This window comes from Microtus oregoni, unplaced genomic scaffold (genome assembly GCF_018167655.1).
Source record: "Microtus oregoni isolate MIOR12 unplaced genomic scaffold, Mior012 000028F_ref0000031, whole genome shotgun sequence".
NCBI lineage: Eukaryota > Metazoa > Chordata > Mammalia > Rodentia > Cricetidae > Microtus > Microtus oregoni.
The window spans coordinates 495,998-515,924 of NW_024543087.1; the positions used below are offsets into that span (position 1 = coordinate 495,998).

Sequence of the window (19,927 nt, forward strand, 5' to 3'; positions counted from 1 at the left end):
TAGAAGATGAAAGCAGTTTGAAAACTTGTAAAAGGTTTTATTTCTTAGCTATGAAACTCATAATATTTGATATATTTGTGTGGCAGGCATTGGAAAGTTCCATTTTTTGTTTTTGTTTTTGTTTTTTTTTTTAAGATAAGCAAAGCCACCAGAGTCCCTGTAATTTGCTTAGAGTTGTTATAGTTGTAGGCTCCTTTTTACACATTTTTCTAGTATTATGTGGACCACTGAAATCCAGCTGTTTATTCTGGCCCATTTTCAGTCTCTCATGCTGCACTTTCAAAGACTAATCTGAGAAAATATGAGCATCCACCAGTAAATACAAAAATCAGACCCCTGGGTGAATCAGCTTGGTTCATCCCTATCAGGTGCCTGGTGACGGGTCCGAGCCACATAGACCAGCACTTGTGTGGGAGGATTCTCAGCTCTCCACCACTTGCCATAGAAGAATCTTGTGAACTCAGGAGCCCTGCATGTTACCTGCCATCAACAGCTTTGTTGATGCAGTTCCTCTTCAACTTTTAGCCCAAGACTGGGTAAAAGGGAACCTGAGATCTCTAGAGTTAGCATTCTTGGGGATGGAAAAGAGAAAGTGCTTACAAATCTCAAGACATTCTCCTCTGAGCATTGAGGTATAGATATTAAGAACAGGGTATGTTTATATCTAAGAAGCTTTGTATACCACCACAGTTTTCAGTGACATTTCCACGAGAGTCCACATTCTGTAAGCAAATCCTTTCTTGTTGCATCCAATGGACATAGCCATGCTCCTAAGAATTCTGATGCTAGCTTCTCCAAGTCTGTCCAGGCCTACTACAACTGAAACATGCTGGTGGTCTCTGCATTGTGGGAGGCAGAACAAGTCTTGGAACTGTCCTCAGAAGACTTCCACTGACTTGAGACTCCCAAGGAAGGAAAGCAGCCAATGTCCTTCGCAAGTTTCCAGAGGTTCTTCCGGAACTTTAAACCAACAAAGGCATAGAGCACAGGGTTAAGGCAGGCCCGAAGGTATGCTATAGCCTCTGTCACTATGATGGCATACTGAAAGCTAATCATGTTATAGTACTCCCTGCTTGTGCTCCTGATTAAAATGGCAAGGTTGAAGGGGGTCTGAGTCAGCAGGAACACAGCCACTACAACAAAGATGATCTTTAGAGATTTGTGCTTCTGGAAACCTCGAGCATGAAGCAAGGTCTTGATGATGCTTGAGTAGCACACAATCATAGTGAGCAATGGCAAGAGAAACCCCAGGGTCATCTGCGTGGTAAGAACCACAGTGGAAATGGCCTCACTGTGATACTGACAGACGTGTATGTCCAAACGTTCAACTCTGGCATAGATGATCTGTGGCAGAGAGACCAACAGGGAGACCACCCAAGTGAGCAAGCAAGTGATCTGGCCCCAGATCTTCCACTTAGCCTGCTGGTTAAAGACTTTGGTAGCCTGGACCACTACAATGAAACGATCCACCGTGATGCAGGTGAGAGTGAGCATGGACACGTAGAAGTTCACTGTGTACATGCCATGAAGAGTTTTGCACATGACCGTGCCAAAGACCCACTCATAGGTGCCTGCATAGGCCCAAAAGGGCAGAGTACAGACAAATACCAGGTCAGCCACGGGCAAGTTCACCAGGAACACATCTGTCAGACTCCTCAGCTTCTGATAGAAAATGTATATAACCAGAACCAGGGAGTTCCCTACCAGTCCAAAGACAAACACCGTCAGGTACATGCAGGGCAGAAAGACTCCCTTGAACTTTAGGAAACGCTCATGCTCCTCGCTGTCATCACTGGAAATGTTCAAGAGCCAGGGATCTATATCGTCATCCATGGTGTCTGTTGTGGCAGAATCTGTGAGTCAAAACCCAAGAGTTATGTTTGGTTCTGTCCAGGTGAATCACACTCTTTCTTCCCACTGTCCTTATTAATTACTGACTGCATTTAGGAAACAGATTGTCATCTTTAACCCACTCGTTATGCTCGGTAACAGCATTTCCCAGGGGAAACTGCTCGCCCAGTATGAGGGAATCTTCATTAACCCTAAAAATCTCAGACTCCTCCCATGCATGTCCCATAAAACACTAGGCTCAATTGTTTAAGAGAAAAAAAAAAGATACCATACAATCAAGTGGACATAGTAGCCCTTTGGTTTTTTGTTTTATTTTGTTTTGTTTTCTGTGTTTATGTATTTCATGTGCATCAATGTTTTGCCTACAAGTCTGCCTGTAAGCTCTGTGTGTGTAGTGCTCGCCAAGGCCAGAAGACATTAGAGTGCCTGGGACTGGAGTCACAAACGGTTGTGAGCAGAGCACCAAGCGCAGATCCTCTGGAGACTGTCTGGTGCTCTTAGCTGCTGAGCTATCTCTCTGGACTGCTCTCTATCAGGGAGGCCTGCCTCCGTCTGCTTCGGTCTCATAGCAGGTGCCTACCACTCTCTGCCCTGTGCTGATCAGTTTTATGTCAGTTTGACACAAGATAGATCTGCGAAGGACTCTCACTTGAGAAAATGAGAAGATTGGCCTGTGGGAAGGTCTGTAGTACATTTTCATTGTTTTAAACCTTTTTTTTTTTTTTTTTTTTGTCTTTTTAAGACAGGGTTTCTTTGTATAACCGTCTTGTCTGTCCTGAAACTTGCTTTGCAGACCAGGCTGGTCTTGAACTCACTGAGATCCACCTGCCTCTGCCTCCCAAGTGCTGGGATTAAAGGCATGCACCACCACTGCCTGGCTGTAATGGATTTTCTTAATGAGTGATTGAGGTGTGAGGGTCCAGCCCATTGCGAGTGGGGACACCTCTAGGCTGGTGGTTCTCTGTGCTATAAGAAAACAGGACAGGCAAGCTAGGAAGGAACAAGCCAGTAAGCAGCACTCCTCCATGGTCTCTGCTTCAGTTTCTGCCTCTAGGTTCCTGCTCTCAGTTCCTGCCCTGATGTACTGCTATCAGGACGTGTTCTCCCCAAGTTGCTTTTGGTCATGATGTTTTATCACGGCAACAGAAACCCTAACTAATATAGGCCCACTTGGTGTTAAAAATCATGAAAGCCAAATCAAATCCTTCTAGGAGGCTTCCTTACTGATATCCTCAGGAGTTTGGAGAATGGCAAGAACTATGTCTGACTGGGGAGTTCTTCCTGTTTACTCATCTTGAGCTGTATAGTGTGAAGGGCAATTGATGAGGAAACAAGGGAGAGAAAACCCGTAGGTGCCCAGAACTTTGACTGACCGGGGAATTGAGGTGTGGTCCTGACTCTCCAGACCAAACTTTCCCATTTATCATCTCTGTCAGTCTATAGCATCTGTGCTGGAGCCTCAGATCCTGGAGAACTGGAGTGGTACATGAAGTAGGTGGCTGCTGAATAGGTTTGCAGCAATGACCACAGACTTCCTCCTCCTTGACTGCCATGTCTCTGACCCTGTTCTGCCCTGTTCTCTCACTTTACCAAGGACAGGTAGGATACAGGGTAATGCAACCCGTAGCCTGACTGCAGGAGCCAGGCTAACCTTGCCAGTGTCCTGGATGCATATCCCACTAGTGTAGGTTCTAGAAGATGCCTTAAGATGAGCAAGTGTTTGGGTAGACTATTCCCTAGTCCAGAAGAGGGTATGTGAAAGTTGACAACATCCTCCCTTTTTAATCCACGTGAACATTTCTTGCCCTGAAGTTGAGTCCTAGGAGGAAACAATGTCCACTCTGATGGTTCTGCAGCCCCTACGTTCCCTAGAGGCATGATGCCTTTTCTCACCTCAGTAAAGCCACTCAGCCCCATGCCTAGACCTTGAGGCTAGATATCCAAGATATCCAGTCTTGATGGGCTGAAGTTGGGCCTCCTGTCCCACAGCTTTCTGAGGTGCTAACATAAGGTCCGATACTGTTGCCTATGTTATTGGTTCACATGGGGACAATTTGTTTTTCATCATTTAAAATATGAAAAATTAACAGCTTTGCTTTCCTAAGAGTGTCATCTAGTTCTCTGTTGCTCTCTGACTTATATTTGCCATTTTGTTGTCCTATTTTTTCTGGATCCAACCCTCGCATGACTCTTCAGGAAATGTACAGACCCATATTCAGTGTTATGCTGGCAGATAGGGACTTGACCATACAAATTGAGTATTGAATGAAGATCACTGGACTGGGGAGATAGACAGCTGTCAGTAGAGTGCTTGCTTTGCAACCATGAGAACCTGAATTAATTCCACTGGCCACAACAATCTTACTAGCCTATGAGGTGAGTTCCAGGCCAGTGAGAGACTTTGTCCCAACAAAAAGGTGAACGGGTCCTGAGGAAAGACATTTGCATACACATGCACATGGACCCATAAATGCACAAGTATGCATGCGCACACACAAAATCACTGCCCCTTATATAAAAAGTTAAGAATATTTCATCTATAATCAAATGTTGATTTATGAAAATGAAAAAGTAATAAAACTTTGGACATAATGTAAAAGCCTTATAATAAACCATTATATATTAACTCAAATATTTAAGAAGCACTTTTAATTATTTTTGAAATTTCAGTATATCACTGAAAACAGGACAATACGAGAAAAACATGCAAAAAAAAAAAAAGTATGAACTCTTATGGTTACAACAAATAGATGGCAGCCTTGAACTTCCTGCTTCTACCTCCCAAGTGCTGGGATTGCTGCCACACCTGGCTTCCAAACCTTTGTAATCACAAACCTCTTTGAGAATCTTATTAAAGCTGTAGACCTTCACTGAGAAATAAGTGAAAGTCTGTAATTCTAGGGCTTCGTGTGTAGCCGAATTCAGTAGCTTGCACCCTCTATACAAGTCATGCTGAAGGTAGGAATCTGAGACAACCAACAAAAGCAAATGACTCACCAATAGGGAAACCCCAGTAGCTTTGTTCCAGAGTAAAGTGTGCTCGTTCAAGGTCTTCCTCTGCTTCTCTGTGATGTGTGATCTGTGTTTCCGTCAAATACTTAAAAGCCTTCAGCTAGTGAGTGACCTGCCCCCCTCTCTATCCTACAGGCAGAATCCTCATGACAGTTTTGACAAGCCCGCCCACTTAATTTGAGAGTCAAAGATGAAGCACAATTCAGATGCTTCGTGCTCCTTTTTTCTTGGCTTGGCACGTATCCTGCTGTTAAAGCTGATAGGTGTCCATTTCCTAAAGAGGGGCAGTAAGTAGATTTGATTTTTGTCCACTGACGATGGTGGACTTTGTGCATTAAAATTACCTTGTTTACTGGTCACTCATATCTTTGAAACATTTTGGGTCTAGGCCAACACAAAGTCCACGCTATGGACTAGGCTCTGTGCAAATGTCCAACATGTACCACAGATGTCTCACAGCAGCCCTAGGGACTCAGTTTATAAATGAGAACATAGAAACCAGAGCCAAAATAGCTGGTGAATTCAGAGCTAGAATCTCGGGTTTCTGGTCATCCCCTGACCAGTGTGGTCCAGGCCAATTTTAGCTGTCTGGCTGTGCTGGAGGGCCAGATACAGCCCTGCACTCAGCCCCCACAGGCCCCTTGCAGGTAGTGCCCATCTATCTGACTTGTCTTGTCTAGAACCTGCCTGGACTTGCCCTCCTGGACCTTCCCCATGTAGTAGACATGATCTTAATGTGGTCTGGCTATTAGTTCCCATGTGCTAGTATTGCTAACTTCTCTGGGAAATTACCCTGGGAGTAGGACCAGAATCTAGAAGCTAATCATCAATTTTGCTCTAAGACAGGTATGCCAGAGGCTTCCATGTACAACTAATGGGTTTTCCTCACTTCCTCATTAATGCAGTGAACAGTGAATAGATGCATAGGCTTCTCCAAATACCCAGAGGGAGATAGTTGAAGCACCTCTCCTGAAAGAACTCTTTGGGGGCTGGAAAGATGCCTCAGCAGTTAAAGAGCACTTCTTGTTCTTGCAAAAGACCGAGATTTGCACTTACCGGGCATTGTTAGAATGACCTGAGATTTGTCCAGCTTTGCTATATTCTTCTCAGAAGTCATTTATTTTCCCCAGTGAGAACCCTCTGTGATTGTGCATGAACATCTATAGGAACATGCATGGGTGAATGTAGGGAGATTGGATGCGTGTATTTGGGATGTGTGGTTCTTTAGTCATAGCACTGCAAAGAAAAGTTCTGTGTAAAACAAAAGATTTTCAACTGAATTCAAGGAACTAGTTCATTTGGGAGCACTTTACAAAAAAAAAAACTTTTACTATTTATATCTGTAGTATAATTGTCCCAAGGTCCTTAAATTCCTTTGAATCAAAGATCTAAACTTCTCAAGAATGAGTGCCCAATTGCCTTTGCCTTGCATTCCTCTGGAATACTTGAATATCTAAAATAGAATTGAGAAAAGAACGTAAGGGAAGTCTTACTTCAGAAGTCACTTTGTGCTAACCTTCTCTAGAAACCTGGCATTCTCAAGCCAGAACTATTGGGATATCACTTTTAGGACCCAAGACTTTTCACATTTCCTACTGTTTGTGGGAGAAGAGGTTAGCACAGGGCACTTGTGAGTGGCAGAGCTGTGGAGGACAAATTCATGGTTGAATATCCCTGAGGGAATAGCAACCACCATTTACAAGTAAGCCAGGAATGGCTGGTTTGTTGGCACTTGTTGCTGGTCACGAGGGTGGTCCTGAAGGTTTGTGTGTTGTGATTAGACCATAGAACTAAGTCTTTAGAACCAGCATCTTAGAAGTGTTTTTAGTTTCGTTGTTACAGAAAGGAAGTCAGTTTCTATGGTAGATGTGTCCTATGCCACGTGGTCTGTCAGCAGTCTGTGTGATGACTGAACCCTTGAAGGATAACTAGTGCAAATTTGGATCTGAAATCCTAGTTTATTTGATTTTGATTAGTCTAAGTTTGGACAGAGCAATCTGAACTGAAGACTCCCAGTCCCCTGCTGGAGCCTGGGACTCACTGCAGTAAGTGACAAAATGGAGAGACCTCCAAGGAAGACCATAAGCAGGACATCGCCGGCTGCTAGGCATTCCTCAAGTGGAGCTTCTGTTCTCGGTAGCCTAGAGAGCTATGATAAAATGAAAAGCGAGTTACAATATTTAGACTTGTGACAAAGAAATGCTAGAGGCCCCACCGGAAGTACCCAGGTGGCTCCTTGCCCAGAGAGGTATGAACTTCTGATCACTTTGGGGGTAGGGCCCTTAACCTCTGCCTTGTTTCTGCACCTCTTTATTCCTTTTTCATAAGATTTTTTGTATGTGTGTAGATATTTTGCCTGCATGCATGTATGTGTACCATGTGCATGTACCTGTGGAGGCCAGAAAAGAGTGTCAGATCCCATGAAGTTATATAGTTGTAAACCACCATGTGGCTACTGGGATCCAAACCTGAATCCTCTGGAAGAGCAGCAAGTGCTCTTAACAGCTGAACCATCTCTCCAACTTCAAAGATTTATTTATTATTTAGGTACATCTGTGTGTGCATGTGCATGTGAGTGCGCGTGCCGAAAGAGGCCAAAAGAAGGCAGGGTGTTGGACCTCCTGGAGCTGGAGTTACAGCTAACCCAACGTGAGTGCTGAAAACTGAACATGGGTCCTTTGGAAAAATAGGAAACACTCCTAATCGTTGAGCCATTTTTATTCTTTAGTAAATTGGAGTATTGATTACATGCACCTTTGATAGCATTTGGGATGGGAAAGTCCCTTACACTGAGGCTCATAATGCAGACATTTGTTAAGCTTCAACTGTGCAATGAGATTCCTAGGAACACTGGGATCATCACCTTAGAGCCATGTTTCTCAACCCGTGGTTTGCAACCCCTTTGGGGGTCACATGTCAGATATCCTGCACATCGGATACTTACACTGAAGTTTGTAACAGTAGCAAATTACACTTATGAAGTAGCAATGAAATAATCTTACAGTTGGGGTCACCACAACCTGAGGAACTGTATTAAAGGGTTGCATCATTAGGAACATGAGAGCCACTGCCTTAGAGGGAAGAGCATATCAATGGACCGGTGGGAATGTCACTCTAAGAAGTCAGAGAAGCTAATGGAAGACCCTACTGCTGGAGCAAGGTCACTTGAGAACACTGACTTCATGGACTTCTCTTCTGAGAAAACTGCTTCAATAGGAAAGAAAGGACTTGGCTATAGAAGGAGATAGGGTGCCCTCTAGTGGTCCTGCTTATGTTTCCTGCCTTTCTCAAATTTGCTTTATCCCTTGATGCATTTACATGACTACCTAGGAGAGACCAAATTTCCCAAAAATGATGCAAGACTTTTGAAACCTTGTGAAACTGTAGTAAATGCACCTTATGTCTAGGCAGAAAGGAGCCTTTGGTAAGAGGAAAGTTTGAGACATACTGACCATACCCATGGAATATTTCAAGAGTCCTCTAGAACTCTTGAGACTAATTACAACATCCAGGGAAGAGGTCATCCTGGGCAGGAGACCTTTCTAAGGCCGTCGCGTGGGAGCCAACTATTTTCTTTCTTGGGCCTATGTGTCTTCTTGGGCATAATTGTCAGCTGAAGTTGGTTGGATTATGGGACCCCTAAGAGCTACGAGCCAGGCTGGGCATAGAGTCCTGAATGGGAGCACACTGAGCTGCAGTCAAATTATCTTAATTCTGGCACGAATCCTGCTTTGGAGAAACAGCTGGGACTCAAGTCCCCATCCAGGGACTTTTATCTGCCCATGTGTTTTGAGGGTCAGTAATTTTGCAGGTGTTCATAATGTTCCATGGTCAGATAAATACAAGAACACGCCAAATAAGACACTAACAACCAAAGAAACTTCCATCCAAATCTAGCTTGATGAATCCGTGAATTTAATTAGTGTTACTTACAGGTGTGTGGGTAAAATGGGGAACTGCCTCACCAAAAAGCACACCCTAGAATAGGTGAGAACTCATAATAGCTGCATTACTGGAGTTTTCTGTACAGCCTTCAGTTAGCTTCCTGAAGAGAGTCTCCTCGCTCCAGCAATTAATTACTGTTTTTAAAAGTGGGGGTGGAGGAGTAGGGGGATGGGGCTTGTGAATCTTGTACCTTTCTCCCCTCCTTCCTTTTTTTCTTCCTCTGAGATGCGGTTTATCAATGTAGCTAGCCCTGGATGCCCTGGAGTACTCTGTAGACTAGACTGGCCTGAAGCTCCTAGAGATCCACTTGCCTTGAGGCCAAGTGCTGAAGGCTGCACCACCATGCCAGGCAAACTGAGTTCTATAACTTTTATGCACTTCTGTCTTTAGCTTACTGAGTCTTAAGAGCGCTCTCCTCCATCTGAAAGGGAATGTTTTAATGAGGAAGAAACACCTAGACAACTGCCTAAATGACTTTCTAAGAGAGAGATGTATGTAACCCTTGCTCCCTGTGTATCGGTTATCCACAGAGCACACTTTGGAGACTGGGACAGCCCCAGTTCCAAAGCAGCTCCTTCTGTACTCCTAGTGGTACATTAGGAAGGAAAGAAAAGGTAAGTATTCCCTCTGTCCCATCTCTGCCTAGACCTATTCTTGTACCGACTGAGCCGCGTCAGGGTATCTGATGCTGGAACCAGCTTTGCAGAACCAACAGGACCAGTGCTAAGGAGGAAAGAGGCATGGTGCTGGTATCATGCCTGCCTCCCCTAAGCATAGAGAAGGATTTACTGATGTGGGAGGGGAGAGTGACTCATTGGTGTTTATACTCACACTCCTTCCAGGCATTCCTGCAGCCCTGTTGTCTTTCCTCTGCTATCCTCAGAAGTCCTCACATGACTCCATTATAGGCCTCAGGCTATATAACTTTGTGTGCTGATAGCTAATGGCCTGTTCACCTTTATGATGTTTCAGGGACACTACATCAAACTCACTAACCCCTGAAGACACTGAAGACATGCCAGTGGGGCAGGATGCTGAAATCTGCTTGCTGAAGTCTGGAGAGCTGATGTAAGTGCCAAGCTAATGAGTGGGCCTCTTGTGCCAGTGGAGAAGAGTCCCAGGAGAATGGAGTCTGGAGGAGGGACACTGGTCCTATCACAACAGGAGCTGGCTCACCCAGTGCTCTGTTTTACCACCAGTGGAATAATGCAGATCTTTGAGGGCAACAGGGCCTTTCTCAGCCTAGATGTATGTGATTCAAAGACTCAGATACCAGTCGGTCATAACCAAAGGACAGACATCCAGCCAAATGGGTAATGATTAAAGACACAGACACATATAGGAGTAAGTAAAGCAAAAGCAGGCTTTATTAAGAGAAGTTAACAAAAAGTAAGAAAATGTAAAAGAAAGGGGGAAGAGTTCTAAGAAAGGAAAAAACATCGAGCTGTTATCTGGGGGCAGGACTTGTAGCAGGGAACTAGACAATTGGCATGGGCTAATTCCCTGAGCACATCACAGGCCAAGCCAATTGAAGAATCCCATAGTCTCCTCACCCAGCTGAGAGATGATCGTGGGCTCTTCATTCACGTGCTGCTCACAGGGGAGTAATCACAAAGTTTCCTGTTCGTCTCTGAAGAGCTTTGTTAGCTGTTGGTCTTGGCTGTCTTTTGGCTGCTAGTCCATTAGTTGTTGATTTTACAGGTGTTGCTGGCCTCAGAACTTGGTGGAGTTCTATTGGTAGTTCGTTAAACTCTTCTCTTTGTTCAATTTGTAGGGATTGTTTTATTTTGTTGTTTTAGGCAGTGCTTAGAATTGAACTCAGAATCTCATGCGTAATAGCTACATTACCACTGGGCTACATCCCAACCCCACCTGCTTGTGGTGTACTTGTTTGTGGAGAGGTAATATTAACTCCTGTCACACCTACTAACATCTGGCTGTAGTTTTTCTGTGTTGCCTCATATCCCACTCCTGATTTACAGGGTGGCCTGGGATGATCTCCTTTCTGAACTAAGTAGAAGAATCATGTTAGGAATTACTCTTACCCACAATTTAGTCTTTTGCAGTTAGCTGGATTAGAAGCAATTATATGTGAAAGGCCAACAGTGCCTTGTGTTATGTCTCTCAGTAGGGCCCTTGTAGAAGTGGGAACCAGCCAGAGACTTAAATATGTCCCCCAGTAGGGCTGTGTGGAGTAGGAACCAACTAGTGCCTTGAGTATATCCTCCAGCAGGCCCTTGTGTAAGTGGGAACCAGCCAGAGCATACAGACACTGACTCTTTTCCCCAGAGCCCTGTCCTTCCCCTTATGTGATCGGGTTGGCTCTACCCCTCCCATGTGTTTCAGGCCTCTCTATTTGAACCCTGATGTCTATTTTAACTGCATTAGGGACTTCAGTTTGTACTTTCTATCTTTAAAGCATAATTTATATCCTTTAAAACTTGTTGTTTAGCTGGGCAGTGGTAGTACACACCTTTAATTCTAGTATTTGGGAGGCAGAGGCAGGCAAATCGCTGTGAGTTTGAGGCCAGCCTGGTCTACAGAGCAAGTTCTAGGATAGCCATGGCTAGACAGAGAAACCCTGTCTTGAAAACCAAAAAAAAAAAGAAGCTGAGGAAAGGCCTTGCTTCATGGTAAGAAACTAAGCCAAGGTATTCAGCTCCATTTGAAGGTCCTGTTACCATAATCCCAGGTTAAGCTTGCTGCCTTTGAGTGACTGAGGAAAGAAGAAATCTACTCAGCTGGTTGGCGCCTGGGATTAGTGGATCCCGCACAGTCAGCCTCATCCTCTGATGTCATCTCATGCAGTATTTGTGCCTCAACCGCAGACTGTCACAGCACTGTCCCCCTGCAAAGTGGATCCAAGGATGATTGGCTGTAGGAAGAGGTCAGAGGCCTCCCCTCAGCTCCACAATCTTCAGTGTTACCACAATGGTCATGTGAAGAAAACATGGTCATTTCAATTCTACAGATTTGGAAAATAAAGCAAGACAGTTGTGAAATCTGACACAGGTTCTCTCAGGTTTGACTTTTCAACCCCTCCACCCCTTCTCACACAAATCTGCGGAGAGGCTGTGGGAGGTGTGTCTGATAGGGTGAGAGGAGGCGGCAGAACATAAAGGCTGGACCAGCCTCACAGATGTGCACTCAAATCCTATCCGTAAGAGACTCAGAGCAGGTCAGTTGTCCCCATAGTTTCCACGGGCTTTCAGGTCCATGTGGGCAAGGACTCGCTGTATCTTTCACAGCTCTGACTCGCGGGCAAGAACTATGCCAGCTGTGTGGTGAGCACTCAAACCAAAGCTTTTGTCTGAGCTGAGCGTCTTATAAACATGTCAGTCAGGGGTACCCATGCTTAACCTACAAAGAGTCTCAAATATCCAGTTACCTCAAAGCCTCAGACAATCCACTGAACCAGGTTTCTCTTTGCATTTTTATTTTAGGATCAAATTACCCCTCACAGTGGAGGAGATCATCAGCTTTGGGGAGGGTAACAGGGAGCTGTTTGTGAGGTCCAGTACCTACAGCCTGATCCCTATCACCGTAGCTGAGCCTGGCCTCACTATCTGCTGGGTCTTCTCTTCTGACCCCAAGAGCATCTCCTTCAGTGTGGTCTTCCAAGAGACAGAAGACACACCACTTGACCAGTGCAAGGTAGGCCAGGTTCCCTACCAGCGTCCTTATCACACGCTCCAGGTGCCTGAGCAAACCTTCCCCAGAGTGGGCAAAGCATCCAAGACTTGATTTCTTTGGGGAAACAAGACCCAGAAGTCAAGTTCAGGAGAACCATCTTCATTTGGCTGAAGGTTATTTCTGTGCCTCACGTATTCCATTTGACCTTGGGATAGATCTGTAGGTAAATCTCAGAGACGAGCAAGAGATAGGACTCTACTCTCACAGAACTCTGCAGAGCAGGGTGGGATACCTTGGGAGTTATGGACTCCGTCTCCAGTTATTCATTTTGGATGTCCCAAATGTCACCTACAAAGACAACAGCAAAGACAGCCCCAGTATGGCATGGTCAGTTGAGCTTTATAACATCCAGGCTATTCTAGGTGTAAAATGTTGGCAATGAAAAACTGCAGTTCTCAACCATGTGGCTATACACTAGAAACCCAGGGAGAGACTTTAAACCCAAATCCTTAGGCCAAATCCCAGACCACTAAAGCAGGGTATCAGGAATACAGTGCAGGCAACCCTCAGCAACTCCACTGAGCAGCCCAAATTGAGTAGTTCAGAGCCACAAAAGGGCTGGGTAGAAGCTCGCAGGATGCTGATTCACTGTGGGGTGAGAAAGAGGGATCCCCACACCCAGCAGCTGAGTTCCCATGTTTGTAAGGCAGAGAGGAGGAATGAAGGGTAGAAATGCAGATTGTATTTGAATCATGAGAGAAAAGAATGGAGAAAAAAGAACTCTCAGACACAGGAGGTTACAACAAAAAGTGAATTTTAGGCAGTTAATTGTCCTAGGTAGTTAACTAGCAGAGGCCTTTTTTGCTTTACCTTGCTAGAAATCGATTATGAGTAGGCAAATGGTTCTTTGATGTTTATTTTCAGCAAATTTCTCTGTTTGGCACCAGCAATTGAAATCCTCTGCTGTCAGAGTCCTGCAAGCCTCAGGTGCTAGGCCCTTAGCTCCATAAGCGTCTCTGAGCTGTGGACTTCGCCCTTGCTTCTTGATCTACCCATCAATCTTCATGACAGATGGAGCTTAGGTGCCTGGTTCAGCTATCCTTGTCTCACTCAGACTTACAAGGAGCCCTTCCTGTTTTTAATGATCTCCACTGTCTTTTCCCACAGTGAACACAGTGGGGCAGAAAAAGCCCATGTCTAGAATATTTAGGTGTTCCTCTGCCCTTCCAGGCCCAGGTCACCAGTCAGCGATGAAGAATGCTGTTTTCTCTATCTATGGTCCCCTGAAAAGTCATGAGCCTAGACAGCGTATTTCTAGGTCCCCATCTTTAGTACCTGTCCAGGGGACTTCTCATATGCTTTTGACCAGCCTAGGCCTTTCAGAAAACAGATGGCCGTATCTCATAACAACACATGAGAACCTTGCTGGATCCTTGAACAGTTAAAAGCTGAGCTCTTACTGTATCCCACATTCTGTAGAGTCTACTGGGGACAAAGAGATATAGGATGACACCCAGATCTATTCTTGATTCTGAATGAGAGAGAGTTCTGAGAAATAAAGCCCTATGACTCCAACTAGAAATCACAATATGAGTAGGTAGGCATTATAGGCACAACTGGAAAAGGACTCCTGTGTCTACAGAGAAGGCCACGCTGAGACTGTCTCATTGCAGGGTAAGAGGGGTAGATAAAAACGGTCACTTCTGATGTCATTTGCTATATTAGGAGCTCAGAGTGCTCTGTAGAGCTGGTGGTCTATATAACCCTTTATGCATAGGTTTTGCTAAGTAGACAGTGTAAGGCACTGGGGGATGGGGGACAAGACTCTCTAAGATGGAGGAAAGCAGGAAGGAAACAGAATACTGGTCATCTCTCCCTGTCACACCTTCAGTTTTGTTCACTTTATCATTGGGGAGGGGATGAATTAATTCATGGCATTACATGGAGACCAGAGGATACTTTTATAGAGTCTCTTCCCTCCTTTCACCTCCTTACATGGTATTCAAGTTGTCCGACTTGCAAGGCAAGCTCTTTTACCTACGAAGCCATTTTGCTAGCTCATATAACTTCAGTTTTAAGTTTAGGCCTGTGCTTTAGCTGATATTCAGGTAGACCTTGCCCCCATGGGGATGAGGTTGACCATCCAAGGACTAGCTCTGATCCATACACTATATGCCCAGATTTGCACTTAGGGGATAAATTTGTGATTCTGAAAGAATAAACAGGAGGCTAAGGTTTAGGCTTGGAAAGATTAAAATCACATGGACTGGCCAGCACCTATCCAAGAGAAGGGCCTGTGGTGATGCCTTGTGAGAGGCCATGGGTGGAGCTAGGGCTGTCTTTCCTGGAGGAGGCGGGGCCAGGAGCTTTATAGAGAGCCTGAATGTCATCATCCGGAAAGAGGACTGTGTCCTAAGGACAGCACTAGGACCTACGTGAGGCCGCTGGTCAAATGGGCACTTAGAATGTTCCTAAAAGCCTAGAAGTACAGCTTCGCCAAGGGATGGGACAGATTGGCTCTAGTGTGGAAGAGATGCATGCGCACCATCTGCCTACAGTGACACCCCACCCTTGCTGGGGCTGAGTTTTCGTCCCAGCCTTTACTGCTGTGACCTCATTCAGCTTGCCTAGAGGACTCACAGCCGTCAGCTTCTGTGACACCTTATTGCTCTCCCTGCCAGGTCCTCATTCCCACCACCCGATGCAATTCCCACAAGGAGAGTATCCGGGGCCAGCTGAAGGTCCGAACCCCTGGTATCTACTTGCTTATCTTTGACAACACCTTTTCCAGGTAGGTACCTAAGTTGGTCATGGCATCTCATGGGTCCACCTGTCTCTATGCATCATTGCTCCTGTTCTCTAGCACTGAGGCAGACACTCAAAATCAAGACTTCGTTGTCAAAGTTTTTTGCTAGTGATTCTATAATTGAGACTCCTCCGCTGCCTTCACTGCTCATGGTAGGTTTTATAAAGCAGGTCTGTCAGTTGCTTTTTGTTGCTGGGATAAAACACCATGATTAAAGGCAACTAAAGGAAGAAGGAGTTTAATTGACTTTTAGTTTCAGAGAGTCCATAATGGCAGCAGGCAGCCAGGACAGGAGTTGACAGGTCACATCTTTATTCACATGCAGGAAGCAACGAGGGCAAACAGGAAGTAGGGGAGGCTACAAATCCTCACAGCTCACCCCCAGTGGCATACTTCTGTCAGCAAAGTTTTTCCTCCTGAAAATGCTACATCCTCCCTACGCAGCATCACCAACCAGAGACCAAGTGATCACATAAGTGAGCCTATGGGGCACATGGGTTATTCAAGCTGCAGCGGTGGACCAACACTTACCGTGTCTTACCGTATACTAACCACTCAAGTATTAAACTAATATTCCACAACAGCCATATTGTATGTCACAGGAGCAGTCTTTGCCATCTTGACTTCTCCATTTACTTCTGGCAGTACTGAGGGTCAGCTAAAGGCTCTAGGGGGTCTGATCTCAGGAGTAATCATCATGAGAATATAAAAAGGATGGTAAGCAGGTGGCTAGAAAAGGGAACAGGCAGAACAGACAGACAGCATCTATCACATGCACAAATTGAGACCTCTGTCCCTAGAGAAGGCTTCTGGTTTCCAAGGAGCCTCTTCACTGGGGTTCTTTCTTAAAATAGACCTGTCTTGGCTGTGGCTGTCTCCCTTCATCACAAGTGTTTGGCTTTTAGTAGAGTAACTTGTTAGGATACTCTAGGCAAAGGTGTTCCCATACCCTACCCCAGGTCCTCAGGTCCTGAGTTCTCAGGCCTGTGGACAGGGTTGTTTACCATGCAAGAGACCTTCCCACTTGTCCTGTGTTGCCCTGAATAATAGAACTCTGCCTAAATCTGTAGGACTTTGGAGTGTGCTCAGCCTTCCCAGGGAGCTGACTGTGGTCCCCATCTAGGTGAGCAGCAATAACAGTAGGGAGCAGGGTTAGGAGAGGATCAGTGTCTATGTAGCCAAGCTCTGTTCTTCCTGCTGCAACTCTAGTTAACCATTTCTTTTTCTGTAATGATCCTAGAAGTATCCGTGCCTCCCTGAGCCTGGCTGTGGGTCCAGAAAGAGTGTGACAAGGGCCGCATGCAGCCTCAGGCTCCTGGAAAACCTAGGGTGGTGCAGTGCTCTGGAAAATGATCTCTGTCTATGGTACATGGAGATCAGAACTGACACAAATGTCCAGTGTGTGTAACATATATTCTGGCTTCTGCCATGACCTCCTATGGCACCTAGTCCGTCCTCCCATGCAGTCCTGACCACTGGCACCTCAGAGTAGCTAGTGAGGACAGAGATTTACAGCCCCACCCTTCACTGAGGCCCTAGGAAGCCCATGATGGACAGTCCTTGGACCTTCTGAGGGGAGAGAACTTTACTAGACTAGACAGGCAGAAGATGGGGATAGGGAGCCAAGGAACACTAAAATGGTCCGTGAGTTGCCCAATTCCCAGAAGCTGTTTCTCTGGAGACTTTAGTTCTACACCTAGCAAAGCCCAGTCAGTGACATGAGGCCTCAGTCTTCACTAAAAGTAACACCTACATTTTCCATTTTTTTTATTTCTTCAGATTTATCTCCAAAAAAGTATTTTACCATCTGACTGTTGACCGGCCTGTGATCTACGATGGAAGCGATTTCCCATAGCATCAGTACCTGAACTTTAAAGCTCTTTATCATCCATAGGAAACACTACTCCTCCTCACCCATCTCTTTAAACATATATACCCACACTCACTCACAAAATTTTAAAAATTAGAAACAAAGGAAATGCAATCAGCTGTACCCCAGCTCACCAGCTCTGCAGCTCGGGCAGAGCCTTGAACTGCACCTTAGAAACTACTCTGCCAAGATTCACAATGTGCTTGGTTACGTGAGGCTGTAACTGTCAGTTCCCAGGGCTCCTAAGGACCAGATGTGAGACTCAGTTATCTTCTCACCCAAAGGGACACTTTGCCAAATGTTTGTACTCTAGAAACACCATTGGCCTCACCTGGGATCATAGTTGGTAACAGTCTGCTGTGGTATTTTTCAGGCAAAGGATTCCCTTTGTGAATCCTTGTGTAGTCCCAGGAGAAGGAGACCACAGGGCCATCACGTGGGAGATGAACCTATCTCTTAATTTATCCATAAGAAGGGGCTGCTTTCTCATTCTCAGCAATTTGGGGGCGGGTGCTGAACTGTGCTGTCCTTCAGAGCCCTTGTCTATTCAGGGCCTTTGCTCAGCCTGGCCACTCAGCAACTCTAAATCACACATATCACATGCACACGCACATGCACACTCACACACACACACACACACACACACACACACAAGAACCAACCAGAGGTCTAGGAAAGAGCAGCCACTACCTGAAGGCTTCAGCTCTGCATATGGATGGCAGGAGTAGAAATACAGTGGACTCAGGTTGGCCTCAGAGCTCATGTGTCAGCCCATAGCCCGTCTTTGTAAACACCAGAGCTTCTGTCTCATTTGCAGACGGTTGTTTACTCATGAGTAGAGTCAGTTGAGAACCACTTTCAATACCTGGAACCTTTCTAAAATGTCTTTGGTGACGAAGAAGCAATGTAGCAGAAGAGCAGGGCATAACTTCCTTTGGGCCTCCATCTGCCCGCCACCCCTCTTGCTCATCAGCTCATATCTGATACTGCAGACAGCCTACTGTTTCCTTTTCTAGGACAGATAGCTTAGAGAAACATCCTTGAGATCCTGGGTCATTCTTTTTCTAAGGACAGCTCCTCCTGTAATGACTCAGCTATGTTATGAGGAATCATAACAGCCATGTTAGTAGTGTTGCCAGCTGCCTGTTTACCAGTGACACTGAAGCCACTACTTGACTTCACCCAAGAAATAAACCAGCTACCGAGACACAGGGAAGTATGTCTGAGGCAGAGATGGGGCCCTCCGTGTCTCAGTAGACTCGGAGAGCATTGCTGACTACATACCTTAGATTCCAGCTAGCCCTGGCAAAGAAGGCAAAGGAATTCTCAAGCAGAAATCTGGAACTGAAAATCTCCATACGGTTTGGGAAGTGGAAACGAAGAGCCATATATAAATAAAGATGTTATTTCTGAACAGGTTCAGTTGTCCGCCAAGTATCAAGCCACTCCTGGCCAAAAAAGAAATCTTGCCCTAGTTTGATATTCATGGAGTTTTGTTTTTAAACTCAGACTCCGTGGTTCTACCTGTGAGAATCCTTTATACTCAGAGAACATTCTTGGCTCAGAGGTTTTGGAAAAGGAGGCAGAGAGGAGCCATCTTTGGTGCTCAGAACCAGGGAATGCAATATGAAGACCATTGAGTGCTGCTCACATTCACAGAAACGAACACTACTTGGTAGAAACTTAGCACAATTTCCTCATCTCACCTAATTTCTTCCAACGAAACAAGAAAGTTAATTCAAAATTTCCTTTTCCCTCTCAAACACCTTTTAAATTTCAGGAGATCTCTCTGATCAAGGGGTATTTTTAGACCCTTTTGACGTATGTTTAATCTAGATGCCCTGCTTTTGGTGGCTGCGGTGCCACTGAGTCTCTGTGGGAAGGCGTGACGATTGGAATGCACTTTAATTCATTAATCCTCATTTTGTGTGGCCTTATGAGATAATGGGTCAGGGAACCCATTTCATTCTTATCTGCCAAAGAGTTACTCAGAAGCACATCAAACACCAGCACTTGATCTCCACAGGGGATGAAACTTTGGTATCACTGAATAGTCTCCTTTAACAGTGTCTGCTGTGCCATTTGGAAATGTTTTTTAACCTCAGGTTTCAAATAAAGCAAACACTGTGGCATTTGGAGAAACATTGTCTTTCATTCCTCTGACAAGAATAAGTCATTAGATGAGTGACAGAACTACCCTGCAGGAAGCAGAACATCTTTCAGGAGCCCTGCGGAAGAGAGTGTAAGTAGCGGACCTGTTCTGGCATTCCATACTCCCTGGTCCTCTCCGGGGCGGGGGCGGGGGGTGGTATTGAGATTTGCCTAAGCCTGCATCACCTTCCACCTACCCTCCTCTGCCATTCACACGGCTCCCCCTCCTCTCTAATGGTTTCAGAGTGCTCAAGGAACAAACTTTTTAACCTGCCAAAATAATGAAGTAAAAAAGGCCACTGATCGCTTTCAGCTCATTATCAGTAACCGTGTGGCGCAGCGCTGATGTCTTGCAGGGCAAGAACAGCACTCCACCAGCGTGTGCGCCGACTTTGCTCAGCCGCTAGGGGGCTGTCAACAGGCCAACCTGCACTGTCCTGAACTGGTGCTCAGTACCTGGATTCTTGAGATGACCAGAGCCCCTGTCTCTTGAGTGTCCCATGCCTCAAAGAACACCCCAGGCACCTGTCCCAGCCCATCCCTCCAGTCTTCCCCTACCCTAGATTTCCTCATGGTTGCTACTTGAATCATTCACATTTTCTATAACTCTGGTTTTTCCCTTGAGGGCAAAGAACTCTGTCACATTCATTTTTATCATC

General features: G+C 45.5%; 2 protein-coding genes across 5 annotated transcripts in view; one reads left to right on the forward strand and one right to left on the reverse strand.

Annotated features, from left to right (window-relative positions):
* Fyco1 (FYVE and coiled-coil domain autophagy adaptor 1) overlaps nt 1–19,253 on the forward strand; it is a 70,784-nt gene extending 51,531 nt beyond the window's left edge. For 3 of the 4 annotated variants that reach the window (XM_041676975.1, XM_041676973.1, XM_041676974.1), the window contains 4 exons: nt 9,781–9,876; nt 12,252–12,462; nt 15,123–15,232; nt 17,027–19,253. In XM_041676975.1, coding sequence (XP_041532909.1) covers nt 9,781–9,876; nt 12,252–12,462; nt 15,123–15,232; nt 17,027–17,102 — 493 coding nt within the window. In that variant the 3' untranslated portion in view covers nt 17,103–19,253. Of the gene's footprint in view, nt 1–9,780; nt 9,877–11,500; nt 11,881–12,251; nt 12,463–15,122; nt 15,233–17,026 lie in introns of those variants that run through there. The other variant, XM_041676976.1, reaches the window with a different exon arrangement.
* Nucleotides 814–5,003, reverse strand: Cxcr6 (C-X-C motif chemokine receptor 6). Its single transcript, XM_041676978.1, has 2 exons — nt 4,849–5,003; nt 814–1,853 (listed from the first exon to the last, which is right to left on the reverse strand). The coding sequence occupies exon 2, from the start codon at nt 1,831–1,833 to the stop codon at nt 814–816; it is 1,020 nt and encodes a 339-aa protein (XP_041532912.1). The 5' UTR covers nt 1,834–1,853; nt 4,849–5,003.
* Nucleotides 19,254–19,927: the final 674 nt, after the last annotated feature.

Bases quoted from the DNA above. Each gene is read 5' to 3' on its own strand.
- Cxcr6 (XM_041676978.1), bottom strand. From the start codon at position 1,833: ATGGATGACGATATAGATCCCTGGCTCTTGAACATTTCCAGTGATGAC.